This window comes from Perca flavescens, chromosome 3 (genome assembly GCF_004354835.1).
Source record: "Perca flavescens isolate YP-PL-M2 chromosome 3, PFLA_1.0, whole genome shotgun sequence".
Taxonomy (NCBI): Eukaryota; Metazoa; Chordata; class Actinopteri; order Perciformes; family Percidae; genus Perca; species Perca flavescens.
The window spans coordinates 40733043-40754028 of NC_041333.1; the positions used below are offsets into that span (position 1 = coordinate 40733043).

At 39.4% G+C, this 20986-nt stretch overlaps 1 protein-coding gene across 3 annotated transcripts; it reads right to left on the reverse strand.

Annotated features, from left to right (window-relative positions):
• Positions 1-1369: 1369 nt before the first annotated feature.
• Positions 1370-13885, reverse strand: LOC114549399 (NACHT, LRR and PYD domains-containing protein 12). 3 transcript variants are annotated; one of them, XM_028569699.1, is made up of 9 exons: positions 13799-13885; positions 9328-9607; positions 7003-8797; positions 6738-6911; positions 6479-6652; positions 6219-6392; positions 4498-4671; positions 4318-4364; positions 1370-2375 (listed from the first exon to the last, which is right to left on the reverse strand). In XM_028569699.1, exons 1-9 carry the CDS (start codon positions 13829-13831, stop codon positions 1837-1839), a joined length of 3390 nt encoding a protein of 1129 aa, XP_028425500.1. In that variant the 5' UTR covers positions 13832-13885; the 3' UTR covers positions 1370-1836. The 3 variants fall into 3 exon arrangements, with proteins under 3 accessions (XP_028425500.1, XP_028425509.1, XP_028425517.1); XM_028569716.1 differs by lacking the exon at positions 1370-2375 and having other exon boundaries at positions 4152-4364; positions 4484-4671; XM_028569708.1 differs by lacking the exons at positions 6219-6392; positions 6479-6652.
• Positions 13886-20986: the final 7101 nt, after the last annotated feature.

The following is a 20986-nucleotide window of genomic DNA, read 5'->3' on the forward strand; positions in this document are numbered from 1 at the left end:
ACTTTTAAATTTGACTGATAAATATGGTAAAATACACAATCTCATACGTCGCACGGAATCCACTTGAAAATCAGAGGGAATGTGAGCGGGGCATTGAAATGAAACTCTACCCTCGTTCACTTTCAGCACAAACTATACGGATCGACCGACAGTTGTAGCACTACTGCTTCAAGTTTGATTGGCTTGGTAATCAGCTGCATGAGTTTCTGATTTAGAATCTTTGTGATCTGTGTCATGATTAATCTTATATCTTTCAAAAACAGAATTTCTTTCACACATTTACAGAAAATGTTGAAAATAAAGAAATCACACATACAACTATCTAATAAATAAAACATATATAGGTTATTTTACATGTTTCAGTAAAATATCAAGCTAACAATGAGAAAACTAAAAAGTTGAAATGTATTCATTCATCTTCTGTTTCTCTGGTGGTCAGTAACATGAGTGAAACACAAGAATTTTGGTATTCTTCAACATCAACATTTATTTTTGGTCATTTGGGCACCTCTGCTGTAGAACATTCTACCTTTAATTTCCATGTTAAAATTCTCCTGCCTCTTCTTTTTTATTTCTGATTTGGTTATGCTTTTAACTTCAGCCTTACTCTAATTTACTGCCATATGTACTTGTGTTTGTTTGTTGCAGGGGGCACAACTGAACCAAAGAGGCATTTAAAAGTTCACGAGCCCAGGAGCTGCCAGCATTAACTAACGAGCCCAGGAGGTGCCAGCGTTAACTAACGAACCCAGGAGCTGCCACCACTCTGCCACGCCCACCTGCAGTATATGCAAGGAAAGCAGACACAAATGTGATACCAAGCAGACATGACAAAGAGGGTTAACACAGAAGGCACTCATCAGATAATGGAGTTCTACGATCTCTCCACTAGATGGAGCTAACTGGCCATCTATGAGCTAAAGATCAGCAACATCAACTCTCTGCTGTGACCAGCGTGTACAGCAACAGTTATCTCTCTGTATGCTGTTACATAATAGCAAGGGCTGAGGGGAAGTGGAATAACTAATGAAACACAGCCAAGGTTCACTGATTTAGCTTTACTTGTCTACTTTAACTTCCTAAAGTACATTTTGCTGATAATGCCTGTGTACTGTTAATTTGATACTTTAAGCTGTGTGGACTAGATAGACCTTCCTCCGCACTGCTGTGGAGGAAGGTCTGGCAATGTCAGACCTTGTGCAATGTATGACCCACTAAAAGTGTGTTGTTTTGTGACCTCCGAGTGGCGATGAAACTTCCTGTCAAAGTGTCGAAAGACAGCAGCAGCTTCACTCAAAAGATCATATTCAGACATGAGTCAGACTTAAGTATGGAAGAACCTAACACAAGTAAACCATCAACAACAAAGTGAATGTACAGTTAGATTTATTGCCCCAGAGGGATATTTGTTTTCACCACCAGTACACAGAAACATGGATATACACATAGCAAAATACAGATATAATACACAAAATCTCCATGAATGCATTCCTCATCAGCGGGAGTTAAGAGTATTTATGGAAAGTCCTAATTAGGACTTTGTGTTGTAAAATCACTACCCAACTGTTAAACTATCCAATTGCACCTTTGTGCTTAAAAAATAATTGAGGATCACTTATAGTTTTCTTGACATGCAACACTGTGGAAAAATCCCTTAAATTAAGTTTGAATCTAGGTAGATAGATTTTACTAAACCTTAGAAAATGTAGTTTTAAAATGTTGATCAGACAAATGTTTTTGTATTTGAGTGTCAGATCTGCTTCAAAGTGCAGAGTGTGATGGTGAACCGACTGAACTTTGATCTTCAGTCAGTGTTTCTGTCCACAGGAGAGACTCTCAGTCCTGCAGAGGACATAGAGACACTGAGGCACCAGACCAAACCCCAAACCCAGGATAAAGAGGTTGAGTGAATGTGGTGTTGAAGGTGTGGAGGTGGATCAGTCTGTCAGAGGAGACTCTGTGGAAGGACAGAATGCCAGCAGGACAGTCCACATACACTGCTACTCTGTCAGAGATAGAAGAGAAGGAGGAGGAGGAGGTTGTTCTGTTTTTGTGCTTGACAGAGTAATGACCATCAACAGAGCAGCTGAGACTCCAGGACTGATCATTCCCTCCAAACCCACAGTCATCACTAGTTCCTTTACTTCTGATTCCTCTGTAACTCACTGCTATAGAAACCTGTCCTCTCCTCTCAACCTCCCAGTAACAGCGACCAGTCAGACCATCTTTACACAGAACCTGAGGCCAGCGGTCAAATCTGTCTGGATGATCAGGATATGGCTGATACTCCTCCACACGTGTCACCTTCCTGTTGTTGTCAGACAGTTTTAGTTTTCGTTGTACTGTGTTTGTGTCCAGTTCCAGTTCACAGACATCTGATGGAGAGAACAAAACACAATGGGGGGCAGGTTATTATCCGTAGATTTTTTAACAACTTTATGTTTATTTTATCAGCTGTATTGCTAGTATCTCTATGTCTCTTGTGAAGTTACATAAGCTTTTTATTTAATTTTTGTCATTATAGCCTTTTTTTAAATAAAAACCATAGATTTTGCATTTATGCTCCCACCAAGCGCATTGTTTCATCCATAAGCCACCTTTTGACGTGAATCTTACTCACGGTTTTATAAATAAGGCCCCTGGTCATAATAGTATTAGGCACACTCCCTCCTACACATCAAATATGATAAGAACAGTTGATCTGAGGTGCAGTAAAACACTGAGGCACCAATGACTGAATAGGAGCGTCAACAACACAGCTTTTTGACCGCGTGTGGACCCACTAATGACAGCCGATGATCGAAATCAATAAACATGAACTAATACAACACCAATACAACAATAAAGTCTCACTAATAAAACTGTCACATCATCTTTCACTGCAGCACAAAGTAGCTCTGAACCATCTGCTTTCTCAAACTTTTATTAGCTCCACCAAAGTGCTCACAAATAGCAAAAAGTTCACAGCTTCATCAAATCTTCATCAAATCTCAAACTGTCGTCTTCTGCAGAAAAGCTTCACCACAGTGTACTGAACTCAGAGTAAATGAATATCAGAGGAATGTAGGTCCAGAAACTGGCTTTAAGGCAGGGGTCTCATTTATAAATGTGGCGTACACACAAAACAGGGCTGAGAATGTGTGCAATTGTTACACTCAATGTCCTCGTTATGGGTTCAAACTTTAATACTGTTTGTGACAAAACCTGCATGAAGAAAAGTGTTTTTGCCTATTAGACTGTCTTCTTTAAATTGTATCTCGGGATGGGTGATACCACTAATTGATGCTGTGATTTTGGCAAGGTGTTAACAATCAGAAATTGTTGTAAAAATATAAATACTGTGGTGACCCCCGTGCGTAATGCTAAATGATGGCACTGCAGGAGGACTACGGCAATGGAAGAAGCAGGAGAGAAAGAGACTTCGGGGCACATGACGATGACTGGCTAATTTGACGATTTAAATTCCCTAAAGCTGTGCTCTTGGATCTATGTACTGAATTGGGTCCAGTAGAGAGGGCAACACACCGGAACCGCACCATCCCGGACCAAATACAGGTCCTCACCACTCTGGGAGCAACTGGCTGTTTCCAGAGGAAATGGCAGACAGCATAGTGTTTTATATAAATATTATATATAATATGCAACTTTATCACCAAGGCTTGTTTGGATATAATATATATTTCTGTTAAATCTTATCATATAGGTCTGGTATATTAAAGCTGTCCCCGAGTGCCATAATGCCTGCCATTTTGGATGGTATTATTAACATAGGTAGTCTATAGATCAGGTTTCCCTACACTGTGCGAGAACAGGCCAATATTATAGTTCAATTAGCAGCAATTCCCGAGCGTCTGAGAAGATTTTTTGCTTTTTTCCCACCAGTTGTCATGGCGTAACGATAGAACAACTGCCAGGGTCATTATCATACTGATAAGCATTCATGAAGTGCTTTGCATTGACTATTTATGGTTAAAAATGGGCGTGTACAGGGCAGGATGAGAGGCTGATTCACAAACGCACATTTGTGGGTAATCTGTGATTTATAAAGAGAATATGCTTACAGATGCGCTTCTGAATGGTTTTAGTTGGCTTACTGTTGGCTCCACTGTTGATGAAATGTATTTATTAGTTTAGCTTGATCACTGTGTTCAGTTGGTGGTGTTTGTGGATTTTATTTCATCAATTAAGTTCTAACATCTTTCCAGCCACAAAGACAAAAACAAACTCTGGATGAATTCACAATTGTGTTTTTAGTCAAGAGAATTTAAAAATCTAGGGCAGCTAAATTCTCAGGAATCAAACTTCAAACACACTCACACTTCCTTGAATCATGTCTCAGTCTCTGTGGTCCACCATGGTCCACCCTGCAGGAAGAAACAAAGTCACAATCAACGTCATACACCTTCACTCAGATCCTCCATTAAACATGAAGCAGATTCTCTCAGTCAGTGACAGAGCAACTGTTTTATCTGTCTGACCATACATGTCTGACCATACATGAGTATGTCCAGTCCCAAGTGTGGATCCTCCAGTCCAGCCAACATCAGCTTCACTCCTGTGTCTCCTGGATGATTGTAGCTCAGGTCCAGCACTCTCAGACGGGAGGGGTTGGAGCTCAGAGATGAGGCCAGAAAAGTACAGCCTTCCTCTGAGATCAGACAGCCTGAGAGACTAAACACACCACACACACAACCACACACACACATTCGTCCACATGTCAACGACATCAGGACATCACGACCTGGTATGGCAGTCACACCATGCCCTCAACTTCAAGGCTCTACAAAGCATGGTGAAAACTGCTTAGCACATAACCTGGATGGAGCTGCAATCCATGGCGGAGCCCCAGTGATGCAAGAAGTAGGCTGACAAGATAATTAGAAACACAGATCACACACAGTTTTCTACAAATGATATCCAACTCCAAAAATCCTTGAATTGTCGGAAGTTAGAACAAAAGTACAGAGAGTCATTTCTATGACTCGTATTCTATGTGTCAACTGGTGTTGTTGTAAACCCATTGAATACTAAGCATATCATATGGGACCATCGTTAAATAATACAGGATCTTTTTAACACAACTTCTTATATATTACTTTATTGTAAAAATACTTCGGAATAAGCCATAGTTTGAAAACATATAATTGGTTTACGATTTCTGAAGATCTAATGTTATCAAATAGTACAACAGTCATATATTCTTTAAATTATGGTAATGAAAAGCTATTTTTCTTTACACTGTGAATCTTGGACAATAAAGGACTGTAATAAACCTGCGCTTTGTATATCCAAGTAATGTTTCTGTGTTGTAAACCAAAACCCTATCCTGGTGACAACTAACCTGGCTCCGCTCTCCTACGTACTTCTGCTCAATTTTTCATTTTCCGTCAGTACTATGTCTGGATTTGCGGTATATTCTTGGGTTTTCTCTGGCCAAATATTTGGCGGTCCAATCAGCAAACAGTTGGAGTGGCTGAGAACGATAACTCTGAGGTGCAGTAACCTTTGGTGAGTTTTGTAATGGCGGCGGAGAAAGATGTGAGCGAAGCATTCGGTCCGTTGTGGCAATGCTGTCGAATATCCAGAAGTTAAAGCCAGAGCAAGAACAATCTTTGCTGAGTTTTGTTGGTGGCCATGATTTTGTGTCCCTCCTCCCCATGGGGTTCGGGAAAAGTTTGATTTTCCAGCTCGCTCCGTTAGTGGTGAAGGAGTTAGCTTAGACTAAGGCTAGTGATGCTAATGATAACGCTAGCGATGCTAAGCCAACATCACAACCAAACGTTAGCGATTGGTTATGGCAGATCAAGAGTGGCTCTGGCCAGATCCAGTAGTTTTAAACTTCAACACAGTACCCGCCTTCAAGGAAGTTAACACTTGTCAATAGAGAGTGGCCAGACTCTCTGTACAAATGAAATGTACGAGAGTCTGGTAGGACCAGGCTAGGTGACAACCTCCTGAGTCAAAAAAAACCTTGTTCTAGTTCGATATTGTTGCCAGATTTAATGCAGCATCGTAAAAGGACTAAAGAGACTGAATGTTTAACTTGTGTTGCTACTCAGGTACAGATCTTTCAGACTAGAGGACTGGCAACTTAGGACAGAGCTTTGCAGCTTCTTTCTGACAGGTTACAGCTATTTAGCCTAAAAGGATTCGATAAAATCCATCCAATAATTAATATTTGAAGAGAATAACAGCTCATGGAACAGCTGACCACCAACCTGAGAGTTTCCAGTCGGCAGTGTGGACACTTTAGTCCAGCAGACACCAGCTCCACTCCTGAATCCTGCAAGTCGTTGTTACTCAGGTCCAGCTCTCTCAGACTAGAGGACTGGGAGCTGAGAACTGAGGACAGAGCTTCACAGCTTCTCTCTGACAGGTTACAGCCACTCAATCTGCAATAAAAAGTCCATCCAATAATTAACATATGAACAAAATGTCAGCACAGAGGGTAATCATTTTCAAATAGCTGATAACAAACCTGAGAGTGTCCAGTCTGCAGTGTGGACTGTTTAGTCCAGGAGACAGATGCTTCACTCCTGAATCCTTCAGGACATTGTTACTCAGGTCCAGCTCTCTCAGACTAGAAAACTGGGATCCGAGAACTGAGGACAGAGCTTCACAGCTTCTCTTTGAAAGTTTACAGCCACTCAATCTGAAATAAAATGTCCATCCAATAATTAACATAAATAGAAAATAACAGCTCAGAGGGTCATCATTTCAAATAGATTATAACCAACCTGAGAGTTTCCAGTCTGCAGTGTGAACTCTTTAGTCCAGAGGACAGATGCTTCACTCCTGAATCCTGTAGGTTGTTGTTACTCAGGTCCAGCTCTCTCAGACTAGAGGGCTGGGAGCTGAGAACTGAGGACAGAGCTTCACAGCTTCTCTCTGAAAGGTCACAGCCACTTAGTCTGAAGAGGAATCAGCAATATAAGAAAGTTAAAGTAGTTTTCTGAATAAAGAAAAAGTGCATTTAATCTGGATAGTTCTGTGTGCATTTACAGAGCTTTGTTGGAGGCTTTGACCACTGGCATCAGCCTCAGAAGAGCCTCCTCTGAAACAGAGTATTTCTTCAGGTCAAACACGTCCAGGTCGTTTTGTGATGACAGCAAGATGAAAACCAGAGCTGACCACTGAGCAGGAGATAGTTTATCTGTGGAGAGACTTCCTGATCTCAGGGACTGTTGGATCTCCTCCACTAGAGAACAGTCATTCAGTTCATTCAGACAGTGGAACAGATTTATGCTTCTCTCTGCAGACAGATTCTCACAGATCTTCTTTTTGATGTACTCAACTGTTTTCTTGTTTGTTTGTGAGCTACTTTCTGTCTGTGTCAACAGGCTTCGTAAAAGATTTTGATTGGAATCTAGAGAAAGACCCAGGAGGAAGCGGAGGAACAAGTCTAAGTGTCCATTTGGACTCTGTAAGGCCTTGTCCACGGCACTCTGGTAGAAATGTGCTGATTTGTCCCTGAAAAATTCAGACCACCAGGAGGTTGATTGTACTTCTGACATCAGGTTGATTCGAGAGTTGATGAATGTCAGGTGAACATGAAGAGCAGCCAGAAACTCTTGAACACTCAGATGGATGAAGCAGAACACCTTGTCCTGGTACAGTCCACTCTCCTCTTTAAATATCTGTGTGAACACTCCTGAGTACACTGATGCTGCTGTGATATCGATGCCACACTCTGTCAGGTCTGATTCATAGAAGATCAGGTTGCCTTTCTGCAGCTGCTCAAAAGCCAGTTTTCCTAGAGACTCAATCATCTTCCTGGTGTCTGGACTCCAAGGTGGATCTGTTTCACGTTTGTCATGAAACTTGACGTTCGTCCTTTTGGACTGAACCACCAGGAAGTGGATGTACATCTCAGTCAGAGTTTTGGGCAGCTCTCCTCCCTCTCTGGTCTTCAACATCTTCTTTAGAACTGCAGCAGTGATCCAGCAGAAGACTGGGATGTGGCACATGATGTGGAGGCTTCGTGATGTCTTGATGTGGGAGATGATTCTGTTGGCCTGCTTCTTGTCTTTGTATCTCTTACTGAAGTACTCCTCCTTCTGTGGGTCAGTGAACCCTCTGACCTCTGTCACCATGTCAACACACTCAGCGGGGATCTGATTGGCTGCTGCAGGTCGTGTGGTTATCCAGAGGCGAGCAGAGGGAAGCAATTTCCCCCTGATGAGGTTTGTCAGCAGCACATCCACTGAGGTGGACTCTGTAACATCAGTCAGGATCTCAGTGTTGTGGAAGTCCAGAGGAAATCGACACTCATCCAGACCGTCAAAGATGAACACAACCGGGAACTCTTCAAACCTGTAGATTCCTGCTTCTTTGATTTCACTAAAGAAGTGATGAACAAGTTCCACCAAGCTGTACTTTTTCTCTTTCAGCATGTTCAGCTCCCTGAAAGTGAATGGAAATGTGAACTGGATGTCCTGGTTGGCTTTGCCTTCAGCCCAGTCCAGAGTAAACTTCTGTGTTAAGACTGTTTTCCCAATGCCAGCCACTCCCTTAGTCACCACTGTTCTGAGTGGTTCTTCTCTTTCAGGTGGGGTTTTAAATATGTCTTCATATGTGATTGTTGTTTCTGGTCTGTCTGACTTCCAGGATGCTGTTTCAATCTGTCTGACCTCATGTTGATCATTGACCTCTGCAGTCCCTCCCCCTTTGATGTGGATCTCTGCAAACATCTGATTCAGAAGGGTCTTGTTTCCTGCTTTAGCAATTCCCTCAAACACACACTGGAACATCTTATGTAAGTTGGATTTGACTTTTCGCTGGCATGCAGCAAGAATCTCTGAATGAATAAAACAATGAAATCAATGAGGTTTTTTTCTGGTGAATGTGTGTGCTATCTGTATTCATGACATCTATTCAGGCCATTTGATGACAAGGTCCTGGATATGTTACTATTGTAAAATGACTTAGTATTCCTCAAAAACAACTGATATATTGGGTGTCTCAGTCATACATCTATGAAGTCTTCATTGTCCAAATAAACCAGAAGGTACACTACTTATTTACAGGAGGAATTAATATTGCCCAAGTAGTATCTTACAGTGTCATCCGTGTGTGAAAATTTTAACCAGCAGAGTAAACAAAAACATTCTGATTTTGTTTCATAATTCTTTGTTCTCGGAGACACTTTAAATGTTGTTTCTCTTGTGGATGTTTGGTAGCTTGTTCTGTTGTTATCAACACAACATATGTAGCTTTGTAGATAAGAGGGAGACATTGATAACAAAGGTAATATTTGTTGAAGACTGTGATACAAAAGTTTAATCTTTGTTACATTCATTTTTTTAATTCATAATGATTATGACTTACCTTTAGGTTCTGAGATGATGTTTGATAAATTCTCCACTAGATCATTTTGATTTATCTTCACTAAAAGTATTCTGGTCACTTTAATAGTGTTTATACTGTAGTTCTGGAACATTATATCCACTGTGTTCACCCTGTTTACATTCTCCAGTTTACTCTTTGGGATTGCTGGGAAGTCTTTTAGGACTCCCTGCAGGTACCACTTAAATTTTTCAAAGTCGTCAGCTCCCAAATTTTCTAAAATTCCCAAGACGACTTCTTTAGGCGTCTCCATTTTTTGTCCCTGCAAAAATACAAGATACCAAAAAGAAAACTGTCACTTAACAGAACTTTTGGGAGTTTAAAAATACTCTTATTATCAAAACAGACCAGTTTTGTAGATCATGTTATGATATTTGTGTAAACAAATAATAATTCAAGATTCATTCATGGATCATTATATAATGGTAATTATTAAACCAAAAGTAAAGATTCTGCATTAATTCTATTAGACTTCAGTGTTTTATCAGATTTAATGAGTAGTGTGTTTAGAATATGAATAATAAGTGTCGGTAATAAGACATTTATTGTCCTTACACTAACAGATCACCTGAACACGGTGGCTAACTCTTCAACACAAACCCATTTTCACAGTGTGATGAAACTCATCAGCAATCAGCTGAAAAGTATGGAGCTAGAACAGTCTCAATAAAGATAAATGCACACACTACATTCACACATGCACACACAGGATTCATACATGCACACACATGATTCATAAATACACACACAGGATACACAAATGCACACAAAATTCACAAATACACACACAAAATTTAAAAAGCACAGAAGATTCACAAATGCATACAAAATTCACAAATGCACACAAAATTCATAAATACACACACAATTCAGAAATGCAAACAAAATTTACAAATGCACACAAAATTCATAAATGCACACACAATTCAGAAATGCAAACAAAATTTACAAATGCACACAAGATTCAGAAATGCACAGGACAAGATTCAGAAATGTATTTCTGATGCACACACAAATATATCTTGATTTACAAACTGCTTGCGGTCTGTGGACTTCTTTGCATTGTGAATTTTGAGACTCCCCTGACGTGGCTCAACTCACAAATGCAATTTTTTAAACAGGGAATGATCTGCAACCAATCAGATATCTCCCTTGTTTTAGTCAATCACAAGAACGCACCCCACATGACATACGTCACGATTTGGGAGGTGCCTATGGCCTGAGCCCGTCCACCATTTCGGCATACCTACACTATCGGTAACCAGGGGCAACCATGGACTGTATAGGGGGCAACAGTGTGAATGCTGCATTTCAAAACACTTGAAGAAATGGATGTGGAACTGTGAACTGGGCTGTTTAATTTGTTTTGTTGAGATGGAGAAAGTGAATCAGCGTCAGTCTGCTTGCAGGAGGAGAATATTCTGTCGGCAACTTTGGCTGCAATGTGCAAAGGTAGGTAACGTTACTACCGTTTTCTCTTATTTATCCCATGTCAATGAATTAAAAACTTTTCAAACATTCATGTTTGTACTTTGTAGTTGTCATAACACTTACCGGTAAGGATAATTGCATTAATTAATCTAAATTACATTAAGCTTACAGTAGCTAACAGTTTACATTAGTTTGTAGTTTACTGCATGTAACATTAGCTCATTGTCCAGTAGCTTCTAGCTTTCAAACAAATGCGGTGCAAAATATGATCAGCAACTACAACAAGGTAAACACTACCAGCTAATGAAGGTTGCCACAGGTAGTATGATATGCAGTAAACTGGAAGTGAGAAAGGTTAAATAGTACAATAGTAGTACAATTCTAATCTTACCAGGACAGGTTGGATAACTACTGGACTAACCTAAAGCTTTCTCTTTCTGTCTGCAGCCTGGAAGCAACACCATCATCAGCAGCTGAGTCTGATCATTGCTTCATGTTAAATATACTTGTGTACAGTATATAGTCATGTTTGAATAAATGTTATAAAAAAGATACACGTTTCGTTAATGTCTTAAGAGCTTGTATACCTAACTAGTTATTAAAACAGGTGACATCTGAGTATAATTATTCAGCTAGAAGTTTCCTGTCTCCAGGTCACAATTTGATGGAAAGATAGACATTGAAAAACTGTTAACATTATATAGATATACACACAAAAGACAGACAAATCAGTTAATTTGATGCATTTATTTTTTGAATGGCAATCTCTAATATAGCAAATCTATTCAACATCTTTTGCTTTCCCTCTCCTCCTCATCTCTCCTTTCTGGTGATGCTAGTGCAGCCTCCGTTTGTTCCTTAGTCCCTGTTAAAAGACAGCAGCAAACACAAGACAAATGTTTACCGTTATGAATGCTCTTCACATGGGAAACTACTTATACATTTTAGCTTTCATTTAATGTTGCTAGTGAAGTAAACAAGGTGCAGCTTTACCTCCCATCCTGCAGCTACAACTGATAAACACACATTTCTAAGTCACTGCTAACGTTACACATATACAGTAACTGCTTATAAAAAGAGATGAAAATGCCACCGGACATTAAACTTTACAAACAAATGGTACGAAAGACAGCGACCCAGCTAACACCCTTGTGTTAAATGATTAGCATGGGTGTATTCACTTATGCTTAGCTATCACTGTAGTTAGCTAGCAGGCAAGGCAACAACGTTAGCTAGGTGCACTTCATGGCTTTAAGAGCCGACAACATAAACACATTTTAAGAGAACTTACCCAAATGAATATGCAGAGAACACACTCCCATCGACTGGGAGATTAGGTCAAAATTAAAGTCCTTTCTTCTAATTGCAGCCACCCGATAAATCCGACGTCTCTAGAATAAAGACCTCCGCAACCAACATAAACAATGAACGTGAGCAGTTCAAAATGGAGGAAGGGGGATCTCTGGGGGCGGGATGCTGTGCCGTGACAACACCTCCTCATTCTCAATTGGCTAATAAGTAAACAATCCCCCACGTGGGTTGCATTCTTGTGATTGGCTACAACAAGGGAGATATCTGATTGGTTGCAGATCATTCCCTGTTTAAAAAAATGCATTTGTGAGTTGAGCCACGTCAGGGGAGTCTCAAAATTCACACACAAATGCAAAGAAGTCCACAGACCGCAAGCAGTTTGTAAATCAAGATATATTTGTGTGTGCATCAGAAATACATTTCTGAATCTTGTCCTGTGCATTTCTGAATCTTGTGTGCATTTGTAAATTTTGTTTGCATTTCTGAATTGTGTGTGCATTTATGAATTTTGTGTGCATTTGTAAATTTTGTTTGCATTTCTGAATTGTGTGTGCATTTATGAATTTTGTGCACATTTGTGAATTTTGTATGCATTTGTGAATCTTCTGTGATTTTTAAATTTTGTGTGTGTATTTGTGAATTTTGTGTGCATTTGTGTATCCTGTGTGTGTATTTATGAATCATGTGTGTGCATGTATGAATCCTGTGTGTGCATGTATGAATGTAGTGTGTGCATTTATCTTTATTGAGACTGTTCTAGCTCCATAGAAAGGGGAAGGGTGTAATCTGAAGGCTGTTTTATGGTTCTGCGGAGGCTCCATGCAGAGCTTTCGCCGTAGCCTACGTAAGTGGCCTGATTTTTATACTTGTGCGCTGGTGTGTGGGTCGAGCCGGCATGTGGATCGAGCCGGCATGTGTGTGTGTATGTGTGTGTGGGGAATGTGTGGTAGAGCGAGGGAGAAGTGAGAGAGTGACGGCGATTAGCTTCGGAGCGAGTACCAACTACAGAGTCATACCAAGCAACAGCCGAGCAACGTGCGTTGCAGCGACGTCTAGTTAAAATTTTAGAGAGGTGCATGTCAGGCTACGGCGTAGGGTCCAGCGTAGGTTTGTGTCCTCATGTACCTATGTGCGTAGCAATGGCGTAGATTTTACGCAGAAGTATAAATCAGCCTTAACTGTAAATTTGTGACATGCCTGTCTTCATATGGGAGCTCTGTGTGTTCAGTTTGTTACGTTCTGTAACAAACTGAACAAAGACTTGCATCTTTTTTGATTGGTATTATAAATTGAAGGGGGTAATAGCACTAACACACTAACCTGTACTAACACAGTACTTTGTGTTTTGGTACTTTTACTGCAGTACAGAATAATCAGTGGAGACCCCAGATTCATTCATCAGTTGTTTGTCAGGAATATAAATAATGAGCGAGTCAGGAATGTTTGATAAGTCATTTATTGTCCTCACACTAACAGATCACCTTCAGTCCTGTCTCACTTTGTCAGCAAAGATACATTTGAGTTAAATATTGATTTTGAATAACATCCATAATGGTTAGCATGGTTAGCTCCAATTGGTAAAAGCAGCTGGTGATCCTAAACACGGTAGCTAACAGCTGTTAGAACAGAGCGAAACTCTTCAACACAAACACATTTTCTCAGTTTGATGAAACTAACAGAAATCAGAAATCAGCTGAAAAGTGTCACTTACCAAAAGTTTAACCTGGAGGAAACATGTCTGCATCACAACATGGGAGGAAGTTAAAGTAAACTGCTGCAGGAAGTAGGGGGAAAAGGGGAAGGGTGTAATCTAACTGTAAGTTTGTGACATGCCTGTCTGTATCTGGGAGCTCTTTAAAGAATGTGATAAAAACTAGTTCCATGTGTCTGCTGTTAAACGGTGCAGCTGTTAGAATAATAAACTTCATTCTATAGCATTTGTCTTAACAAAGTTGCTGTTGTGAATCTCTTACATTCTGTAACTCAACAAAGACTTGCATCTGTTTTGACTGATAAATTGAAAGAAGGTAATAGCACTGATTCAAGAACATTTAAAAGGGTGCCTGGGTAGCTCACCTGGCGCTTCCCTATCTATCTCCCCTTTTATGACTTCAGCTGTCCTCTCCAATAAAGGCCTAAAATGGCCTTCTTGTATCTAGGCAGAAACTGTTATCTTCATACACACACACACACACGCCAAGGTCGGGGCCTCTGTGTGGTGCAACTTCCTCTTCTGTTCTCGTAACTTTAACTGTCTTTGCTGTTTTTCTTCTCATCTGTCTGGTACACAATGCACTTTTATGTCATATATATGGTGGCCGACAGGGGCAAACGCCCTGCAAATTAAGAAAAAAACTTCAGTAATTCAACAACCCATGCGCTGCATTCAGCAAACGCGCTCCAAATACACAACCAAATACATAAACGCGCTGCTAATATAGAAACGATGCAAAAAGAAAAGCACACAAACCCCGAAAAAAGAAGCAATGCAAAAAGAAAGAGGGAGCCGGTACACATTCAATCTCATGATAATAAAACATTTAAATCTGCATCAGCGTTTAATGTTGATGTTTGTTTAAGCCATATTACATGAGAGGGTTTAATTTCGAGGTCCGAAAGGTGCATCACTGAAGTGTAGGCCTCCTCATAGGGGTGGTACGGTTCATGAAAAAACATCCGAGTCTCGGTTCGCTAGTCTCGGTTCGCTAGTCTCGGTTCGGAGCGTGTGTGTGCTGTATGGTTCGTCAGTACACTGTTAATGTGCACTAACCACTTACTGCCGTAGTGCCCACTTTCGACACCTATGTTAAAACACTTACTGCAAATGACGAGCGGGATGAGTTTGACGAACGCAACCCATGGCAGCTGATTGGACGATCACGCCACATGGGTCTTGCTGCTCCCGAATTTCAAAACAGACTGTCATGGCGGCTCGTTCAGAATACAATCTCATATTGTACTAAAATAGTTCACCAAAACGTGTTTCTGAAAACATTTTAAGCGAGAAATAGGCCATGCAGTTGCTGAATCTGTCTTCATTTCAGATCGACAAAGGTCAGTTTAGAAGATTTTCGTCAGATTACGAGAGCCGCCGAGCCAACCGCTCCTCAAGTTGAGTGGGGTGCTGCCTATATACTGTCTATGGGTGCTGCTGCTGCTGCTGCTGCAGGTCACATCACATGCAGAAATGTCAAATGGGAGAGAGGCTACCCGAAGTTGGAGGATGCGCCAGCGTCGTTTACAGTCTGGTGTGTGGGAACATTTTGGATTTCATGTTACCACTGATGAAATAAAACAATATATAGAACTGCCGCTGTGTGCATGTTTTGTGCAACATGCATTCAATATGCTAATTTTAGCTATATATCATATGCTGAAGTATATTCTGGAGTGTTAAAGATTAAAAGAAGAAATAACAAGAACCGTACAGAACTGAAAACCGTGACCCTAAAACTGTGATATGAACCGAACCGTGGCTTTTGTGAACCGTACCACCCCTACCGCCTGGTTACGGTTACCAAGATAATCAATCTGTATTCATTTTGTGGGGGAATGCGCTCTTGAAAAAAAAAACAGACAGGATTTCTAGTCCCTCCCTGTGTAGTAAGACAGCCAATTTCAGCTATAGCTTTGTAGAGACAGTGGGATTTATCAAACTGAATGAATCCCACCTGAACATATAAACACTTTTTGCATTGTTTCTATATTTGCAGCACATTTATGTATTTGGTTGTGTTATTTGTATTTGCAGCGCGTTTGCTGAGTGCTGCGCATGTGTTGTCAAATTAATGAAGTTGTTTTCTTAATTTGCTTGTGTTTTGTCTATTTGCATGTGTTTTCTTAAGTTGCAGTTTGCCCCTGTCGGCCACCGTACAAATAATCACCTTCTGTGCATCAGAGTTCATGCCAGAGTACAGCCACTTCCTCAATGACTGCACACAGCCCTTTTGCAACGAGCACAATGCAACTTTAACTGTCAGCAACTTTTTAACTGCCAATATTTCTACACTTTTAACTTGTGCTAGGGCTATGATTTTTTCTTTTTTGCTTCTGATATCAACTCACATTCAACTTTACATGAAAACTATTTTCATTTGCCTATTTGTCATCAAGACATTTTCTTATCCGATATACTACACAAGAGCCTTTTGGTGAACAGAGAATGGGCAGTGGGGACTCTGATGTGTGATTTCATCATGTTTACTGTATCGTTTGATAGTAATGAGCCCCGGCAGATCTTCTTTCTGTGTCAGCGCCATCAATAATAGCAGCAGTTATTTTCATCTGTACCACAACACAAGGCCAGACCCCAGAGGCATCTGTGGACACTTGGACACTCTGGAGGCTCGAAGCAGCTTCACTAACAGGCCAAGTAGCACACTCTGCATCATGGGAGGACACTCTGCTGTTGCCATGATTACGGCTGGAAACAGAGCAGTGTTTGTGCTCCTGTGGAGTCCGGTTTGGGTTCGGCCCGCTGACCTCCGACTACTGACCTCAGATCCAAAGAAGGGTTGCACACTCGGGACAAATGTATTTGGACTCTATTGAAATAATAAACCAATAAAAAAAACTCTACATCATGAAAAGATAAACTGCTGTTTCAGTGTAACAAATGAGTGCCAATTAAATAACCTATTATATTCTAATATCAATTAATAAAGTACATCTAGTTTGGTACATCGGGTACTGAGAATATTAGCGTTGAACATTTATTTGGAAATATTCAATAAATAACCAAAAACATGTTAATCTGTGTGTTTTAACATCACAAAGTTAATATATGCACTCTGTCATTAGAAATAAAATAATTCCTCTAATAACCTCTAACCTCTAACCTCATCAGTGAAAAAAACTAAAATAAAAAATCTTTCATTAATCATCATCAGGGTCAAATGTTCAATTAATTGTGATTTTAGGTAACATCGTCCAGCTCTATAGGCCTGTTCTACATTATTTTACCAAAGACGAGAATTTTACATAAGCTACGTATTTTAGACATTAGTAGTCAACACAGTCTCACTCCCTATTCGTCAAATGTATGACGCATGGTCAAGGACCCTGGCGTCAAGTTTCAACCAAATAGGGGTACCCTTGACGTTATTTTTCGACGAGGGGGGTCCGTCAGATAGACATTCATGTTATTCCCTCACCGTCGGATATCGACGAAAGAAAAAAACACGCCCCCCACCCCTTAACTCGAAATCTGTGACAGTTATTGTTGGTATTTTTAGCCCAATAACCGCTGTTTTAATCAACATTATTCACGAGATATTATCATGGTTTATATGTATTTCTTTTTATGTTATTATTTTGGTATATTTCGGCCAGGTAAGCTGGATTGCTTTTTTGTTGATTTATATTTTTTAAACTATAATGCTACATCTATCAAGATTTATTTAGATGTTATCATGGTATTCATTTCTTTACTTTAATAATATTATTTCGGTCTTATTACCGGTGAAATATTACAGTATAGGCTAATACAGAACATTACGATATGATCCGAGCAGGACGCATTCAAAGCCGATAGGCCTATCCCACAATGCAATGCGGCCATTCATTTCAAAGAATCGGGCAGCGATCAGCTGGTCTTTAACGCCAGGATCGCTTCAATATACATATATACATATATCATAATATACATATATACAGTCAGTGGTCAGTATCACTTCAATATACATATATACAGTCAGTGGTCAGTATCACTTCAATATACATATATACAGTCAGTGGTCAGTATCACTTCAATATACATATATACAGTCAGTGGTCAGTATCACTTCAATATACATATATACAGTCAGTGGTCAGTATCACTTCAATATACATAATCACTTCAATATACATATATACAGTCAGTGGTCAGTATCACTTCAATATACATATATACAGTCAGTGGTCAGTATCACTTCAATATACATATATACAGTCAGTGGTCAGTATCACTTCAATATACATATATACAGTCAGTGGTCAGTATCATACATAATCACTTCAATATACATATATACAGTCAGTGGTCAGTATCATCAATATACATATATACAGTCAGTGGTCAGTATCACTTCAATATACATATATACAGTCAGTGGTCAGTATCACTTCAATATACATATATACAGTCAGTGGTCAGTATCACTTCAATATACATATATACATATATACAGTCAGTGATTGTGTCACCAGCAACAACACGTTGCTCAGTTTTTTTCTAACGTTGTATTTGAGGAGTTAAACAATAAAGATAGTTATAATAATAAAATACAGTTTCATGTATTTGTCTCATATATTGTGTTCTCGGCCGGGCGGCTGAAATGGAATCAAGCCCACTCACGGCGGGCAGCAGAAAGAGGAGCCGAACGAGTCCCCCCCCCACCCCGGAAGAACTACAAGTGCTCAAGCTTTGTAACAGCTTCTGTGGCGTTTCTTATGGGAGTTGTAGTTTTAAAGTATATTGGTATATTTCTCATAAGTAGAAGTTGGCAGTGTATAATTTTGGATACACCCTGGGGTTTTTTGGGATGGAGAACACACTGGTGTCATCAGATTTTAAAAATCGAATTGTTAAATAGGTGAATATAGCTTATTACCATATTTGACAGTGCTTACAGTAGGTCATTTGGTGACCATATCTACATGACAGCTGAGGTCCAGAGCTTTCTATAACAGCTGGTTTTATGTGTGTAGAACCTTCTGTTGCTAAATGACAGGCCTTCATACATGTACTGGGTTCAATGTAGCCTCTTCAGACTGACATATGTTCCTCTCCAGGTTGAGACCTTTCCAACGATGTGTTTGCTATAGTCCTACAACAACGTTTTAATTTTTACACATCATGGAGACCACTTAGCAGGAGATAGGACTACTTTATTGTCCCCAGAGGGATATTTGCCTTGAGTTCAAATGCTTCACAAATAACACTTGACATATTGTTTTATCATACAGCTGACATACTTAAAATAAAAAACAACATGAACAAAGTGATATAGGCTAGACTGAAGCACATCACACAGCAACAATCTATTGCTCATCTTTCACAAACAGACAAGAGCAACACAACCATGCTTCATATCATGAAGCTATTGCACACCCTCAATCTCAAGCAACATTATTTAAAGTTTTAATTGAGGTAGGTCCAAATTAGGCATATATCATCATCAACGTTTTTATAGTTTAGAAATGTTAAGTTTACCCATATCTTCTGCCAGAGGATAAGAGCTCATACTTGGCATGGAGAATAAAGATAGAGCAGACCATATTCTGTGTGCTTGCCTGGAGAGACTGGTTTCTATTCCTTACACAACCTTCATGAGAGTCATAATAAAATTCTCTGTAATGCAGCCTTGTATAACATAAACCATCTGATTCACCGTGGGTGTCTGCTCTAAATGATAACACACACTTTCAACACGGGCCTTCCAGCCAAAGGTGCATGTTGTCCATATGAACACCATTGGGCCTATAGGAGCAGAGCCGATGGATTGGTTCATCATTTGTGACCTCTGATATCCTCTGACCCAGCTCTATCTCGAGAGGGGGGGGGCAGCTTTTCTTAGACATGAGTGGGGGGGGGGTACCAAGGAAAAAAGGTTGGGAACCACTGCTCTGACCCATGTCATGACCCTTTTCTCAGCTTGTGAAATGGTTGAATGAGATGTGTGAGTTTTGTCTTTGTGCAGTAGTGCTGAGGTAGAAGTGTGCCAAATATGCCATATATATATACAAATGTTGTATATGTATACATACCCAAACAAAGCTATATACATCTTACTCAGTGAACAAAAACCTCGGTAACAATCTGCTTATCCTTTTAATTTCCTGAAAATGCTTCTTAAAACTAGTCCCTTCTTAATTTTGAAAAGGTAGTCTCAGTAAAGGCTACAAAGGTTAGGATGGCTACAAGCTGTAACCACGGTGATTGATATGAGGATCATCTTCTGAATATAATAATTAATATGTTAGGCCTATATATATATAAATATATATATTATATATATATATATATATATATATATATATATATATATATATATATATATATATATATATATATATATATATATACATATATACATATATATATATATATATATATATATATATATATACATATATATATATATATATATATATATATATATATATATATATATATATATATATATATATATATATATATATATATATATATATATATATATAAATAATTTGTCTTGTTTTAAACTTTTTTCAGAAAACAGACTGAGATAAGCAGAAAGGTAGCGACAAACCAAGAAAGTGAGACACAGACAGAAAAAGTTTTCAGAGACTGACATGTTCATGCCCTGCCAAACCCATATGTGTTTCCTAATGCAAAGTCAAACTTCTCCTTGAACAGTTGGTAAGACACATGTAGTGGCAACTTGATGCAGTTAACACATGTGTTGGCAAGAGGGAACATTGATGTAGAGAAGCCATCATCTCCTTTGTGAATGAACTGGACAGAAGGAGTTGGGGAAAAGCCGATAGGTGGTACCACAGATGCTCCAGTTGTGAAGGCCAATATCTTCTCTAGTTTGGATGGCCCTTCTTCTTCTGTAAAAACAAAAATATTATCAGTGGTAGTTGGTCCAATTAATGTGTATGTGAATCATCTCTAAAGCAATTAACATCAGCTGATACTGAATAAATTGTCCAGTTAGAGTATTTCACTTCTCAAAACCAAAGCGTCTAAAATCTGAATGCCTCTTATAGCAATGAATTTATAACCGGTCTTTCATCTTTCAACATTCGCAGGTTGCTTTGTGATACGACTACCAAGAGAATAAAATAAAAAGAATGATACTAAAAAAACAGATGCATCAGTTTATTTGACCATTAAACCATTAATTACCTTCTGCATCTTGGAGATAGTCCC